Source organism: Kryptolebias marmoratus, linkage group LG17, assembly GCF_001649575.2.
Source record: "Kryptolebias marmoratus isolate JLee-2015 linkage group LG17, ASM164957v2, whole genome shotgun sequence".
Classification (NCBI taxonomy): Eukaryota; Metazoa; Chordata; class Actinopteri; order Cyprinodontiformes; family Rivulidae; genus Kryptolebias; species Kryptolebias marmoratus.
The window spans coordinates 21,379,467-21,396,397 of NC_051446.1; the positions used below are offsets into that span (position 1 = coordinate 21,379,467).

General features: G+C 41.8%; 1 protein-coding gene across 17 annotated transcripts in view; it reads left to right on the forward strand.

The window, feature by feature from the left end:
- The window catches only part of LOC108248045 (calcium/calmodulin-dependent protein kinase type II subunit gamma), a 44,097-nt gene extending 27,749 nt beyond the window's left edge, over positions 1-16,348 (forward strand). The window contains exons 12-23 of one of the 17 annotated variants that reach the window (XM_017436511.3): positions 1,019-1,061; positions 1,841-1,903; positions 4,475-4,515; positions 6,349-6,432; positions 7,582-7,626; positions 7,726-7,780; positions 7,997-8,077; positions 10,763-10,903; positions 12,694-12,769; positions 12,844-12,938; positions 13,391-13,627; positions 13,704-16,348. In XM_017436511.3, the coding sequence (XP_017292000.1) occupies positions 1,019-1,061; positions 1,841-1,903; positions 4,475-4,515; positions 6,349-6,432; positions 7,582-7,626; positions 7,726-7,780; positions 7,997-8,077; positions 10,763-10,903; positions 12,694-12,769; positions 12,844-12,938; positions 13,391-13,623 (957 nt within the window). In that variant the 3' untranslated portion in view covers positions 13,624-13,627; positions 13,704-16,348. The remainder of the gene's footprint in view (positions 1-1,018; positions 1,062-1,840; positions 1,904-4,474; positions 4,516-6,348; positions 6,433-7,581; positions 7,627-7,725; positions 7,781-7,996; positions 8,078-10,762; positions 10,904-12,693; positions 12,770-12,843; positions 12,939-13,390; positions 13,628-13,703) is intronic. The other 16 variants (XM_017436520.3, XM_017436545.3, XM_025010824.2 and 13 more) reach the window with 16 other exon arrangements.
- Positions 16,349-16,931: the final 583 nt, after the last annotated feature.

Consider the following 16,931-nt stretch of genomic DNA (forward strand, 5'->3'; position numbering starts at 1 on the left):
AAAATTAAACGAAATAAACATTTGAAATATATGAGTTTGTATGTAATGTATGAATATAATATACAAGTTTCACTTTTTAAATGGAATTACTGAAATCAATCTACTTTTTCATGATATTCTAATTTTATGACCAGCACCTGTAGATCTTGTTTTTAGGTAGATAATGCAAACAAAGTAGAGGGGGAAAAAAACTGTAAACATGCCACATGTAGATATTTTTTCTGAATTATGAGATTTAGGTGGATATGCACAAACTGAATAATTGTGCATAATTTGGAATATAAATCTATGCAAAATATTCAGTATATGTTTGTTAAAAGACGTTAAGAAGGTTGAGTGTCACTGTGGTAATCCTTATTTCTTTAAGTTTAGCATTTTGGCGCCATTTGTTCGCCAGCTATCCTCCTTAACTTTGTTGTGACCCAAAAAAATATCAAACTTTGGATTTTGTGTTGCTGTGAGACTGGTATTGAATAAAAAAAAACCCTCTAGCATTAAGTGTTGGAAGCTGTCAGCAACAATTTTGAGGCTTTTTCAGTGAGTCTTAAAAGATCTGCAGATATCCAGAGATGTTTAAAGTTTCAGAAGCTCTACTCATTTCTTTCTGGGCAGCGAGCGGCTTTGAAACATTTTAAATGACTTCCAGTTATATTCGCTGTAGTTTGCATTCACAGCCATACATGCAAACTAATGGATCAAGTAGCAACTGTTTGTTTTCTCACGTCATTTCAAATCGTTTGCATAGAAGAATGCGTAACAGGACTTGGAGAGGAAAAAAAAAATACACTTGCTGTGTTTCGTTACACAGTAGATGCAACTTTTTTGACAAAAGAAAAAAGAAATTCCACTTTATTTTTAGCTGTCGAATACTCCCTGCAAAGACTGATAAAAAGTAAAACAACTTGTTCTCCTGTTTTGAACAGAATATCAAACCGTTTACAGGAAAAATCTTAAGAAAACCTACATTATACCTCCATAAACATCTCTCATTTCTTCCCTCCTTCGTCTTCTCCTCCAGGGAGCCATTCTCACCACCATGCTGGTGTCCAGAAACTTCTCAGGTGGGTGTGCCCTTCGCCCTCAGCCTCCCACGCAGCACATGCAGAGGGAGAGGAGGAAGGAGAGTGGATAGTCCTCTGCACCTCTTTTAACCCCCTCACCACACAGATACACTCACCCACTCGTCCTCAAAATAACAATATGCCTTTGTGTGCGCGCGCACTTGCTAAAAACATGAAACTGAATTGAAACGTGACATTTCTTTGTGAGATAACGTGTTCATTTTTACGGATTCTTATGAGTGTGCTGCATCCTGTTGTATGTAATCAGCCTAGAATGTGATATTCTGTCAAGTACCAGATTGTGAGCGTAAGTTATGTCCTTGTCTATGTTAATGTATCTCTCCTTGTGTGTCTGTGTCTGTGTGTTCCCCTCTTTTTCTGCTGCCCATGGAGCATTTGCATGTTTGAAAGAAGAAAGCCTTAATTAGATTTTTTTTATGTTTTTGGGCAAGTATGGTGTTATAAACAGGTGAAGACTAAGAATCTGTGTTTATTTTTTCATTCTCAGTCTGCTGAGAGTGATTCGTTTCTGCTCAAAGCCTTGTTCTCCATCTCAAATTAATTGGTCAGTCGATGGTTAATGATTTCAAGCCTGGGTCTGGGAATCTACAGGAGTGCACATCGTTTTTGCTTTAGCCCACTTTTGTCAAAGTGTTGGATGCATGTGGGCTGCAGCCAGCAGCACATCCTGTGGTTTTCTAGACCCACGACTGAATGTCGTGAGACAGACCTTCCTATTTTGCATAGCTCCTCCCAACTGTAGCATTTCTGTCCAATAGTGGGCCGGCAGCATACCAACTCTGCTGCTGCCGCCTCCTCCACGGCCTCACTGGCTCAGGAAGGTACGTCCCAGAGACACGCCCATCCACTTCCTCTCTGCACACACAGCTCTTTCCTGGGGCCCGTAGTGCAGGGTGGGCCCTCATCATCATCCCCAAACTCTTGCATGCAGCCTCCAGCAGCATCCTCATGAACACATAAATGCATGCATGCTCACACAAGTTTTGCTCATTGGAGGTATCATGGGTGGGTTTTTGCTTTATGGCAAAGACATTAGATTTTTCCTTGCAAAGTCATGTACATCAACATCACCTACTAGAGATCAGTTTAACTCCAAAGTGCTTTTTTGCATCCATACCTCACCACCACTCAAATGCAACCATTTTTTATTTATTTATTTTTGTTAAATTCTTAAGTGGTCATTTCTGGCAAGGCCCATACTGATTTCCATCTGACCCCTAATGCTCCTGTGCTCCCCCCCTCCTCCAGCCAGGTCTGTGTGGTTGGGTGTGGAGGCAAACCGGGGCAGGGGAATGAGGAGGGGCATGTATCCTGGGGGCGAGAACTGACACTGCAGGGGGCTGGCAAGAGCTGGGTTGGCGTGCTGCCATCGTCAGACCTGTTTGTGGCGGGATACAGGATTCAGGTGGATGCAGAGGAGCTCGGGGAGATGTTTTGACTGAGACGTCAGATTTGGGTTTGAAACCAGCCTTCTCGATTGTTTCTACACGTCTCGTCTGCTCCTCTCTAGGCCTGTTGTAGTACTTTCGCACCTTTTGTAAGCAGGGATGCCACAGGCTAACGTGATGTCCTTTGCTTTGAAAGTATTAAAATACGGCTCTCCTCTCATCCTGCCGGGTGAAGACTGGTGGTAAAGGTCGGCGATTCCAATGGTGGCTCCATGGATTCATTACTTTAAAAAAATAATAAGTGTAGAGCAGAATGGATTCTCTTACATGTTTTGACAAGAGAATCTTCTTTGCTCTACATTTCTTTTAAGGATCTGTTTATGTAGGAACAAAGGTAAAATGTTAACCTTCCAAGATGCAGGTGTTACTCTTAGGATGTGTGACTGATGTGCTGGGATTTGGGGTGTTTGTGGTGCTTTGTCAGCTAAAGCCCCCGCAAATACGGGCTTCCTGACTGAGACTGGACCGAGCTGCTTCTTTGTAAGTTTTTTGTTAATATCATGTGTGACGTCATCACTCCAGATTTGACTCATCTCTTCTCCTTTTTTAGTCATCTAGATTTTTTGTTGTTGTCGTTTTTAAGTCCTTTGGTGGTGTCACTAATGACTGCAAATTCTGAGCACTTTTTAAAAATTTTTTTTTTAACTATAACTGCTTTCTTGCACTTTTTTTGTAAAGTTTGGCCGAGGTAGGGGCTTGGCAGTTTGCTCATGATGTTTCCTCTAATGACATTAAAGTAAAATCTGACACATTTGTGAGTTTGAAGCATTTCTCTGTCTGAAAAGTTGTTTGTTTGTTTGTTTTTTGTTTTGTTTTTTTGCTATGCTGCTTTTTGCATGTGGGTTTCTTGTATGGTTAAATCCTACGAAGTATTCTGGGGGAGATGCACCTTCAGATGCTTTCTAAGAGTCCTCCCTGTTGATCGGTCAATCTGGCGTGGTGCCCAACTGGTCCTGCAGATGGTCATCTTGACGTCATCCATGCTTTCGGGTGAAATTAGTGATCTGAAAAGTTTAAGAGGACATTTGGAAAGCACATGAACGATGCAGCCTCAAACTGCCACAAAAAGCAAACTTCTGGCTGTTTGGTTGAAGATGTAGCTAAATAAAAAGCAGACGTGTAGCGCCCTGATCATTCAGCTCTTCTTTCTCTGGTTTTGAACTGAAAACCTCTCCTTTTTTTTCCTCACATATACTTTTTCCTCTTTGGATGCTGCATGGCCAGGCCAAGATAGTAACGACATATCAGCCAAGATTAAGGAGCATGAGTTGTCACTTGATATTGTATGCTGCTGCAAATGCTGTGCACCTTATCTTTACTCTCTTGTGAAATTCTAACCCTACCCCCTTTCCGCCCCCCTCTCCCATTTCCTATTTGAAGGTAAGAAACACAAGATAAGAGTTTTGGGAACTGTGAGCGTGTCTGTAGAAAACAAGAAAAAAGGAAGAGAGTCGAGAGCTTTAGACGAAGAGAAAACTGGCTGGAGCCTTTAAAGAAAATCAATGATTTACATTACCTAGCTCATCACCGTCAGTCCTGGCAGCAGTTTGAGTCTGACCATAACTCTCTTTCTAGATCTGCTGGGGTCTTCCAGACAGGAAATGGATTTAGGAAGTTTACTTTGCGCTCAGGTTTCTCTTTTATCCCCAGATGGCAGTGAATGGATTGAGATGTGAATGGTTTTTTTCGAGTGTAGCAACCTGTTCAGCTGAGGGAAAATTGCGCCAGAAGTCCATTAAATGCATGTTGCTCTGTGGAAACATCTAGCTTTACTTTGTCACGAAAGACGTAGTTTATAGGGTTTCGTAGATGGAACAGTTGTGGGTCCAAGTTTCAATAGAAGCTGCAAAATGGTTGAATTAATGTGAAAAATGTCGCCAACTAAAAATAATTTTTTTTACCTGTTTTTTTTCCCCCTCTTTTCCGTCCTCCGTATTTTCACAGCATGCAAAAGTTTACTCAACAAGAAGTCTGATTCTGCCAAGGTAAGGCTGTCGTCACCTCTCTGCCCACTTGTGACCTTGGTCTTCTCTTCTCCTTCTCTATGCCCCCCCCCCCCTCTGTTTAGCTCTGATTTTCTTACTTTTATTTCAAACAACGTATATTTTATTCCTAATATATTTTCTCTAGATGTTTATAGGCTTGGCGCTCCTGGTATTTTGACTTGCTCATGCTCATTGCATGTTTTTAAACCTCCAAATTTCTATAGTCCTATCCACAAACCTGAGAGAATCTTCTTTTAACCCCCCCTCCCCACCCCACATCTCAGTCAGTTATTCTGTTTATAATTTTGTTCTTTTACCTTAAAGCAATGGTTCAGCTCGTTTGATGCACAGGGTTCTGTGGAAAGGTTATGAACAATTCATACCTTACCTGTTGTAGCGAGCTCTTTGAACAGCCTCAGTTTGGAGAAACTGAGTTTAATTCTCACCAGACTGAAGAACTAACAGCCAAGCTGAACGGAGCCAAGAATAAAGTGGACTGCATGAACTGCAATGACATTTTGAAACTGGAGTTGTTTTAATACAGCACCAACCCACTTGGTGATCTTGATGTCACATGGTGGTACTCTTGCTCCAGTATGTCTGGAAGTTTGTGTGCTTATTTTTGTCTCTGTTCTGTGACATAGTCGGGATTTATTGGCGAATGAGAGAAGCCTTCAGCAGTGTGTGGTATACTGGAGACATCCAGTTGTTCAAAAGGAGCTGTATAGATTGCAGGAAGGCCAGCCTGCTGCTCGAGCACAGACTGTGGTGTTCTGGGAAATGGGACCAGACAACAGAGCTGTTCTTCATATTAACCGCTCTGCTCAAAGTGACAATATCATAGCTGTTTCTTGCCAGTGTCTGTCCCTTGGAGGAACAAGATGGATGTTTGCATATCCAGCAATAAGTAAGAGACTTTTGCACTTTCTTTGTTTTTGAACTTGAGCCCGTCTCTGACTCGGTGGTCCAGCTGTATTATTAAACTTCATTTAACCAGGCAAGTCCCACTGAGATCACAGATCACAATTTCAAAAGAGGCCTGGGCCTGAAGGCACCCTAATATGAGTGTTTTTAGACTGTGGGAAGAAACCGGAGTACCTGGAGAAAACCCACGCAAACACGAGGAGAACATGCAAACTCCACACAGAAAGACTCGAGGACCTGGACCTTCTTGCTGTGAGGCAACAGTGCTAATCCATTGCGCTGCCTACGTGTATTACTAGTATCACACTGATTAATAAGAATGGGACTAAATATCCCATCCATGTGGTTCGATTATACATTGATTCATTCATTATACTATCATATATAATATCTGTGTATATACATAAAACGACAAATAAACTGTCTGTATACTAGCTGTTAGCACTTCAGTCCACTCAGAAATGAATCAGTGAGGTTGTTCAAAGAGGTATCTGCATCAGGTAAGATACTAATTCATCATACCTTTTCACAGAACGCCACTTCAAAAGATATGAACTATCCCTTTAAGTCTGTTATGGTCAGACTTCTGCAGCTCACTTTCCAAGCGGTTTCCCATTAGTCTCTGCTCTCTCCTCCTCCTGCCCTCCCTGTCTATCTTTTCTGCCCTTGGGCTTCTTTCTGTGTTGTTAAGTGGCACAGGCATGGAGAGTTAGTGAGGCAGTAAAACGGATGATCTAGAGGCCATTCTGTGGCACTCACCCTCTCATTTATCCTGTTAGCTCTCAACAGCCCCGAAGCTTAGATGAACATTAGCCCCACTCCCGAAAAGGCGTTTTAATTCAAATGCATCGGTGTGTATGTTTGTGCAGCTTTCTGTGCTCACTCTGAGTGTTTGCGTTCTCGTCCCAGCCTTCTACCAACAACAGTAAGAACAGTATAGTGAGCGCCATCAATGCCCTGAAAGACACCAACATGGCAACCAACGCCCAGATGGTACAGTAGGCCGCCGCAGTGCCAGTTTCCACTTTTTGACCCCCACCCATCTTAAAGTTGTTGCATTATAGCCTGATTTGCCTCATCTTCCATCATCATGCTTGTCATCCTCCATCTACAGTCCAGGAGGTGTTGAGTTGTGTCATTCCCCGTCCCAACATCCTTTAGCCTTTTCATCTCCCCCCGGTGCACATGTGTTCCTGAGCTGGATGTGCATCAGGCCCTTTAGAGATCATTCAAAAATCTCACCTTTACTTTAAATCTCAGGCTGTACATGTGCACCAGTAGCTTTTAAAAGAAGCATGAACTTTTAGTGTTCTATACTTCCAAAATGGCAAAAGTAGCCAAAGAGTTCTTTTTAGAAAAGTAAGTCTTTGTATCTTAAGCCCTATTCAGTAATGACTTTTTTCCACGTTCTGCATTTAATCCTTCATATCCTGTGCTTTTATCCTTTAACCATCCTGCAAACATCTTTCTTTTTCATCTGAACCTTTTAGCCCCATCCATCAGGTTTTTTTTTTTCCTCACTTCGACTCGATTCTCTTCAGTAATGTCCCTACTGACATCCTAACCATACTGCCAAACTTAATCATGTGCTTTTACACAGTTTAGCAAGGATTGGTTTTACTCTTTCTAACACGCATTGAATGACATTTTGTTGTGCTGTGGTTGGATTTCACTGTTTGCTCGGGGAGTGTTTCTCAACTGGTGTCACGGGTCCTCAGGTTAGGCATTTATTACAATACCATATTGTCCAGAAATTCACAGCTTAAACTGTGTTTTGATTGAACGTGTCTGAGAGTGAGTGCTTTTGTTTATTTCCTGGCCTCAGTGATGGTAAACCTGTGATTTTTCTGTTTTAGAGCTGTTGTTTGGACAAAACATGCATCTGAATTATAACCAGAGAGTTGGGAAATTGATAAGTCTTTAAATTTATGGTGTAAAGAAATAGAAGCATCACTTTAATAGATGATTAGTGAAAATTATTTAGGAGTTTCCCAGGCCTAACTTGGCTACAGTCAAACATTCAACAGCTGCAGAGATGTCTCGTTGTTGCAGAAGTGGGCCCAGTTAAAATCCAGTTGAGAGGCACCATTTTAGGACAAAGATGTCTCAGACTGACCGCTCTTGTCTGTTTTTGTTCTGCAGGAATCCCAGAGCACAGTGGTGCACAATCCTCCTGATGGAGTCAAGGTGAGATTCTTGTTTTCAGAAAGTCTTATTCATTGCACATCCCTGTTGGACCCGAGCTCAGAATTTGTTTTTCTTTCTGTTCTGCTCTTTGCACCTCAGGGATCAACAGAAAGCAACGCCACAAATGATGAGGAGGAAATGAAAGGTAGGAAAGGTACTCAAGTGTTTTATTTCCCTTCCTGTTCTTATTCGCCCTTTTCTTTCTGTCTCCCATCTAGTGAAGAGTGTGTATTTGACTGTAGTGATTGGCAGGTGTGCTGAGGTTCAACATGTGTCTCGGTTTTGACTGTGTGCTTGTTGTGTGTTTGTTGTGTGTCTGGCTACATCTTGTGTGTGTGTGTGTGTGTGTGTGTGTGTGTGTGTGTTCTAGCGGACAGTTCGGCGCTGAGTCAGAGCAGCGCCACAGAGGAGATGCCCCCACTTCTGCCCTCACCTCAAAGCTCACCTGCCAGTAAGTGTATCCATGGCAACCAGAAGCTTTATGGTCGCCCCTGGCAAGGACCTGACACCCCCACCACCCATCCTCCCACTCCCACTTTGGCTTCTTGTAGTCACTGGCAATGACGTTTTACATTTTTGAGCTCTATCCTCACTCTGATCTACCAAGCCTTTTTTTAGGGTTCCCACTGGTTTTAGATGAGTGAAACATTTCAACTTTTTATGTTTTTGTTTTAGGGGTGTAACCCCAGATGCTCTAAGATCGTCATTCATTCAGATTATTTTCAGTTTATTGCAACTTGGATTATATTCACTCTACCCACAAAGTTCCAAGGACAGAAGAACTCTAAAAAACTTTAGGACCATTTTTTTGTCCACCAGTAACTGAATGAGCTGGATTTAATAATTATTTTTAGGCACAAGTCTAGATTTTTCAGTCATTTTTCTGTCCATGTTGTCCTTCTGCTTCTTATCCATACTAACTTTGTTTATTTTAAAGAAGACATTAAAATTTAAAACCAGATGGTTCTTTTTTCAGATTTGCTGGAGTTGCATTTATTGTGCAATTCCTTACAAATTGGAGCGCCCATATTTCTTGATACCGTCATATTTTCAAGCGCCACTGCACCTAAAAACAAATAAAATAAAATTCCCTTTTTGTGTGCACTCACTCCCTGGTTGGACATCTAGGTTCCTGTAGCAGTTTTTCCTATGCTTGGTTGTAGCGCCAAATTATATCAAAAAGATAAAAAAGGACGAGGAAGGATTTAATTTCAGTTTGCAAAATATGCAGAGTTATATGACCCAAAATCTTGTCGTTGCAAAGATGTTGCCTAGCGACGCATTTCCTAAGAGAGTGCCTCTTCTGGTGAGAAAGAAAAATGAAGTTAATATTTTGAAGCTGATCTGCAGTTTGGTCTGTCCTACGTGTTTTAGTGGCATCATTTGACTCACTTCCTGTGCCGCGCCGTGCCGCAGAATTGCCCGTGTGTGTTCGAGTTGAGCCATTTTCTCCACGTCCCGGCGGTCCAAACAAGTCCTGCATAAGTGTGCGCACTTGTCACTTACTGTTGGGAAACACAGATTATTTTAATGTGATTTAATGAGCTTGGCGAGAACAATTTATGCCAGCAACAAAACATAAATTACAATATAACAGTAATTTAAAACTGAGTAATCTGCTGATCAGCGTTTTTATGGCTAAATTGATGTTTCAGTGTAGTAAACTGTTGAGCCAAATAAGTTTCAATTAGCTCTTTCCAGGTCGAAGTTCACAGGACTGTCTGCTTTCATAACACGCAGCCTGGATCGCATGGCGTGGAACTTAGCAGCAATGAAATGAATGCTATGAATAAAACGTTTATCTGCCATTTCCCCCTTATTTTTTACAAAACAGTGATTGCTGACAGGCTCTGTTACTTTTGACCGCTTTCCAAAATCATTCAAGGCTTCAAGTGCAAGCACAGTTGCTGTGCTTCGTGCTCAACATCTTATTTTTCTCAAATTATTTTTGTGCTGGTCTCCTTTGTTTTTAAATTTAAACTTGCCGTTTTGTGTTGTTGTATTTTTTTGCTTAACTGTAGCATTCCCACCTTGTTTTTGGATCTCAGCTGTTACTTTTTGAGGATGGTTAAAGCTGCTAAAAAAAAAAAAATCCAAGTTGTAATAAGCTGCACGTTCTGTTAACAGCGATTAACATTTAGAGGGCCTTTTGCTTTGGCATACAAATCTAAACAATCCTTTTTTTTACTGCATTATTGTAAATTGTGTGTTTACTACCGTCGGCTTCACTGTCCTTTTCTCAAACAGTTTAAAACAGGCTCAGATCCAACACAATCTCTAAGGAAGGTCAAATAAAGTTGTAGAATTATCATCAGGGCCACTGTGGGAACCTTGAAACCTCTGTGTGTGTGTTTGTGTGTGTATGAGTGTGTGTTTTTCTTGGTGACCACTGCATATTTCCTCCTGTCCTGCTAATATGACAGCTCCAGCTGGAGGAAGCCTTGCTTACCTTGCAGCTGAGTGTCCTAAACCAGCGTCCTGTTTCAGTCTGGCAGGTCCTGCTGCCCGTCTTGACTTTCCTGGAACCGCGCACATCACAGCATCGTGTTTCTCTTTGCATCCCCTCCATTCTCCTTCTCCTTTGTTCTGCTCTTTTCTTTCTTTTCTTTAATCAAATTTACTTTGATTCTTGCAAATGGACCGATCTTTATTGCTCTTTCCTCTTTCCCAAAACTTTTTCCTCTAGTTTGCTTCCTTTTGCTGTTGATGCTCACCTGAACAAATATTGCTTTCTTGACTCCCATCCTGTTTTCCATTTCTGGCTTCTTACCTGAACATGCTAAGACTTCCCAGGCATAAGCTAACCTAATAACAAGCAATGTCTTCGATCCTCTATGCTTGATGCTTCGGCTCGTCAGAAAAGCTTTAATCTATACGAACAATATGAGTAGAGTAGATGTGAGCAGCAAAGGTGGTGAAATAATTTCACAGCGTCAGCATAAAAGCTGCATGAGTTTTGCTTCTCGTCATTATCATGTCCTCATATCATCAGTTTGCATGTTGGTTTTAAACTCAGTGATTCTACTGAAAATCAACTCATCCACCTTTTGTTTTTTGCATGATCTGTGTGCATGTCCTGAGTCTTCCCTGTTGTCCATCCACGTGTTTTGTTTGACCATCCATTGTGTGTTTTCAGTCCCGCCGCATGACGTAAAGCGCATGGCATGGAACAGCACGGGCAACAGCTCCTGTCCCGACTCCGACCACTCGCAGTCCTCCATTCCTGCCGCTCCAATAGGGAGCAACACAGTCGCTGCTAAAAGCAACACTAAGCTGAGTAAGAGCACATCTGCACTAACAGACTAACCCAGCTCCACCTTCCTTCAGCTCCACTGTATCTGTTCAAAACTAAAACTTTTCGCCTCTGAAATGGTTGATTATTTAAGGTTTAGAGAATCAGGCTGTAAGGTAGGCTTCTATCTCGAAACAGCTGCCACCCAGGGATAAAAAATAGGGAGGGATGATTCAGGAGTTTTTACAGATTTTAGCCTTATTTATCTGATGAGTTCTCCTGAAACAACCATCTTGACATCCCTAATTCTTACCTTCTGTTACCTTTTGTGATCAAGCTGATTGCAGTGTTTCGCCAGTTTTGGGTTTTTAAAACTGACACAGCTGCTCTGAATGGGTTAAAAACTGGTGCACAGATTCTTTAAGGTAGCGTCTCGCTGGGCTGCGACTGGTTGTGACTACTTGTGCAACAAATCACAAGAGCTGTATTTTGACACCTGCACAGGAGCTCTCCTCTGACAGAAAACGTCCACGTCTAGAAACTACGCCGGCGATGAACAATAATTCTTTAACTGGTTCAAATCTAAAGCAGTAAAGCACTAAAGCAGATTAAATCCTGAACGGGACGGCTGCCAAGGTGTGTACAAAGCAGACCAAGGTGGGTACAATGTGGGCGGAGGTGGGCAGTGAAACTATGAGCGTGGCCTGGAATACGATGTGCACACAAAAATAAGCCAAGATTTTCAAAAACTGCCAGAGCAAAATGTGGTCACTCAGAATTTAGTGAGACTGCAACAGGAAAATTAGCATATTTTCTCACATTATTGACTCGCGTCTAAGTCACCAACTTATCTCGAACAGTCGCAGCCCAGTGAATTTCTACCTTTACTGGTTTATGGGAAATGGTTATTTACGTTGGGGTTTGGGGGAATGGTTATGGTGAACATGAAAATCTTCTCATTATCTTAAAGAACAGCAGACAGTCTTAAGATTTGTCCCTTTTGACGCACTATACGTCGTTTGATTTGCTGTTCTCATTTATCTCCCTTAAATGACAAATTTCTGTGATAAAACATTATTTTCTTCACCTCTGTTGTATGCCTGGATGGAGCTGTGACGATCTTTATAGTAAATATGAACTTTCTTTGACAGTTTGCACATCTGAAAAGGATTTAAGCAGACTGAAACTTCCCTTTTGGTTTAATTTAATTATTAAAACGTATCTATAATGTGAGAAAAGCTACCAGCAAATCATAAAATAAACATCAGGAGACATCTCACTCATACTGACTGTAAATTTTAAGTGTTGTTTCACAGCTGTGGTTTGTTTTGTGCGTGCTGATGATTATATAAATGAAAATGCGCATCAATCTTATCTCAGGGCTTGTTTACTTTCAGCTTTCACTTTGTTGCTCTTCCACAGTAAGTAGCTGATTGAGAAAACTGCTGTTTCCTTTAAGATGTGTCTGATCGCTTTTACAGTTTGCAGAGAAAGCTGATAATTCGGCTTTCGGGTCGAGACATCTCTGTCGACAGCAACCTGTAGGGTTTGCAGGCGGAACGGTTTGTGGTTTCGGTGGCAGCGTGTGCTCACAGCGGAGTGGATTTCAGTCAGTTTTCGTGTCGCGCAGAAGGTGAGAAGATGAGCGACACGCTGTGATGAAGTCGAGCTGCAGTGACGAAGCTGCTTTGGGCCGATGGGTGAGGTTAAAGAGGAGCGTTGAGCTACGGGGTGTGAAGGGAAGGCAGCAGCTGAGGGTATGAGAGGAAATGTCAGCCAGTTGTCTCATTTGATTTCTCACCAGCTTCCATCTGTTTCTCCTATGTTTTCTGTAGCTCGCAAACAGGAGATCATTAAGATAACGGAGCAGCTGATTGAAGCAATCAACAATGGAGACTTTGAAGCCTATACGTGAGTGTTTGTTCCTTATTTTACATGCAAACTACTTAGAATATTCAAACATTTTTGCCCTTTCTGTTCCTCAGGAGGATTTGCGATCCTGGACTCACCTCTTTCGAACCGGAGGCTCTGGGAAACCTGGTGGAGGGCATGGACTTCCACAAGTTCTACTTTGAAAACTGTGAGCGTCCTCCTGAGCTTACATGGTGCACGGTTTATTTAAATGTAGTTCGGTGGATGAAGAACACAACAGTTTGATCTTTGGGGGGAAAACTATCAGATCTGACCCCGACTAAAGATGATTTCCAATATTTCGTCTTTTGTCAAAAACAAAAAATGGTCATTTCAAAGCACATCATCACACTTTAAACTTTTATTTACACAACACATATCTCTGATGTTGCAGTCTACTTTGTCTCCTCTGGCAAATTAAAACCAGGAACTACATCAGCTAGAGATTTTATTGTAGCTTTGTTGTATTAAAATCCCTAAACCTTAGCTTTAAATATATGATTGTCATGAGTTTTTCTTTATCTTGCTTAGTTTTGTGTAACATTTTTTCCATTTGGGTTCTTCAGCTTGAAGGATGGACTTCGTGTCTCCATCAACTGAACATTTGTTTTCTGTCTCCAGTGTTGAGCAAGAACAACAAGCCTGTGCACACCACCCTGCTCAACCCTCACGTGCACCTCATCGGTGAGGATGCTGCGTGCATCGCCTACATCCGGCTCACGCAGTTTGTGGACTCCACAGGCCGCCCCCGTTCCAGCCAATCAGAGGAGACCCGGGTGTGGCATCGCCGTGATGGAAAGTGGCTGAACGTTCACTTCCACTGCTCAGGAGCACCCGCTGCGCCACTACAGTGATCAGGTACGAGCCGTTCTCCTGATCTGATTTGGAGACGGTTTCAGCCGAACGTTAACGACCTGCTCCTCTCCTCCTCCAGTGGTCCTGAGCCTCCAGTCTGCTAGAGTGTGTTTTGGGGGGCAGTTTTTTTCAGCGAGCGTGTTTTAAGAGGTGCGTCCTCTGCGTGGATTGGCTCGTGCCAGGAGCCCGGCCGGGCGAGATCGCACCCCCTCTCCACGTTACCAACCAATCCTGTCCCTCCTTTGACCTGCTGGGGGCCGGCTGAAAACAAGAACCCGCCCCCCCCCCAATGAGATGATGCATGCATCTGGCGCCTGATTGGAGGGCGCATCTTTGCCCTCTGTTCCTCCCCGGCAGCCATCTTTTTTTCTGCCTGCGCGAGATGAGACGTCCTGGGGGAGGAGAGGATATACAGTTGAACTTGTGACAGTTTATGAGTATGAGTTATGAATATACTGTGTAAATTATGACTAGATGTACCAGAAACCACCAAAACACAACCAAGCATTTATCAATATCTAATAAGGGAGGAGCTGAGACGAGTGTGAAGTTAGCAGCTAAGATTTTTGTATAAGTTTAGGGATTACCAGGTTGAAAGTGTCGTGCGCACTGCCTGGATGTTAAGATGAAGGGAAACCTTTCCTCCAGTGAATTAAAGACGGGGGGGTGGGGACGATCAAGTTTACTCGAAGAACTTGATGACGAGAGAAACTTGATATCAAAAACATGAAGCACCAAAGTGTAGAACTTTAGTGTAGGCTTTCTACGTGTTTGTGTTTTCGTTTGTGTGCTTGTTTTCCAAAACGAAAAAAAAAAAACACACACAGAAACTGTGTTGTCGTGGGATTGGGAGCAGGGGGGAGATGTTTAACTCGAGTCACATGTGTTTTTAGCGTCCTGATCCATTTGCGTTCTTGTGAATTACCTGGAGCGTTTTATTCTTTAAATTTTGTTTTATTTTTCAAGTGTTTTGCTCTGACTGACCTTATAATCAAGGCTCCTTGAGTCTTGATTAAAAGCTAAGATTTTTTTTTTCTTAAAGAGGGATTTTATTGTGCACATTTAAAGCTAACACGTTAGCACGTTCTGTTGTGTGTTTTTATATGCAGTGTAGGGAGACGGTGGATGGGAAGTGCATCGGCGTTTTGCATGTTTGCTCGCTGCTTCTCCCTCGTTTATCCCCTCCCTCCTGTCCTCTCTTCTAACTTTTCCTTAGTCCGTCTGCTTTCTGCAAGGGCCTGGCTTGTTTATAATCACTGTGTAAATACAGTGTATGTATAGATATATGTAGAAAAGTGTAATATATGTACATGTATCTAAGAGACACTCATCCTGTGCATTTTTGGGCAAAAAGCCCCACGGCCACTTTAGTTGAGGAGAAATTATTTTTTTCTCAAAATTTTTAATTCCCAACCCTAAAATACTTGAGATTCTAGTAGCTCTTAAAAATAAAAAAGTCAGGGCTAACATGAACGCACACACTTCTGTAGGCAATCCCTCGGCCTGTTAATAAGGATGGAGACTAAAACAAAAAGCAGGATGGAAATATTTTAACCCCCGCAACTCCCAACTTTTTCAGCTCAATTAATGTCCCCAAGTCCTGATCCCTCGATGCTGTGAGCCGTCTTTTCATATCACCCACACACACACACGCCTGGCAGTGTGTGTTTAGGCTTTGTAACATATCTACACCGCCGCTGTGTGACCGGCGCCACCCGTCGTTGTGCTGCTGAAGTGTCTCCATGCGTCGGTGGTCTTATTTTTAACCCCCCCTCCCTCCGATATCTCCGCCCCCACCCGGTGTTTGAATGTGTCCCTGCTCTTAAAATGTTGATTTGTTCCTTCCTTCGTTTGTTACTGGTTTTAACTTTTTTCTTTTTTTTTTTTTCTTTTTTTTTTGTCGTTGTTGTTGTCGTCGTCGCTGTTGTTGATCTGCCAAGCTGGAGTTCTGCACTCTTTACATGAAAACACACACAAACACATAAAAAAAGAGAGAAACGAGGGAGGAAGTAACAGAAAATTAAGGCTATCGATCAGGACTAAATAATTTATCAATGTAATCTAGCGTTGGTGGTTTTAAAGGGTGCCTGCTCAGTGGAGAGGAGGTTTTTTTATTTAGTTTGTTTTTTGTTTTTTCAGAGAAAGACAGTGTTGATGTGGGTGTGCAGGTTTGTTCCACCCACACTGTTGGAAACCAGAGCGGGACACCGAGTTATATGCATGTTTCAGTTACACATTTCAGCTACCTAAATACGGATGGAGCTAGTGTTAATATATATTTGCATCTTTTGAAATATGAATTTCATCCATCCAGAATGTTGAATAGGTGACATGAAAATATAAAAGCAAAGATATAAAAAATAAAAAATGTAAAAAAAAAAAAAATCATAATTATATAAAAAAAAAGATTAAGGAGCCGTAGCTTGGTATGAGGCCCTCGATGTTCGCATTCTCCCTGCGTTGTAATGATATATTATTGGGCTGCGCTCTTTACCCCCCTTCCCCCCCAGCCTTCTCATGGATGCTGGATTTTTCCTTTTCCTTTCTCTTTTTTCCTTTTCTTTTTTTAACTTTTTGCATGATCATGATGTATATTGGAAAAACAACCATGAATTGACGACTATCAAAGTGTTTGTCTGAGTGTTAGTTGGTCTTCATCATAGCTTTGTTATTCTTCAAACTTGGATCTTGAAAGTATTTAATAAAAATACTATTTCAGCACTGGTTTCGCATCTTTGGGCTTGTTCATTTGCGACTCTGCGTCGGATTTCGGTTTCTGTCTCACGCAAAACAGTTTTGATGCAATCATGGCTCGGCGTTTGCTTGCGTTTTTACTGCCTGTTGCCTGAAAGTTGTTTTTATTCGCAAAATAACTCTCAAACCATTGGATGGATTTTAATGAAACTCTCAAAGTAATCAGTGGATGGCTACCACTGCTAATCAGCTGAAACACAATAATGGCTGTACCAGTCTGTTGTAGAAGCGGAGAGCCGTCACCGACTCCTGATCACACAGGATCTTTACCATTACTATTGGAGTCTGTTAGCAAAATAACTCATGGACCACTGGATGACTTGTCAACCCAATTACAGGTGCTGGTCATAAAATTAGAATATCATGAAAAAGTAGATTGATTTCAGTAATTCCATTTAAAAAGTGTAACTTGTATATTATATTCATACATTACATACAAACTCATATATTTCAAATGTTTATTTCGTTTAATTTTGATGATTACAAATGACAACAAATGAAAATCTCAAATTCATCATATCAGAAAATTAGAATATTACTGAAGACCAATAAA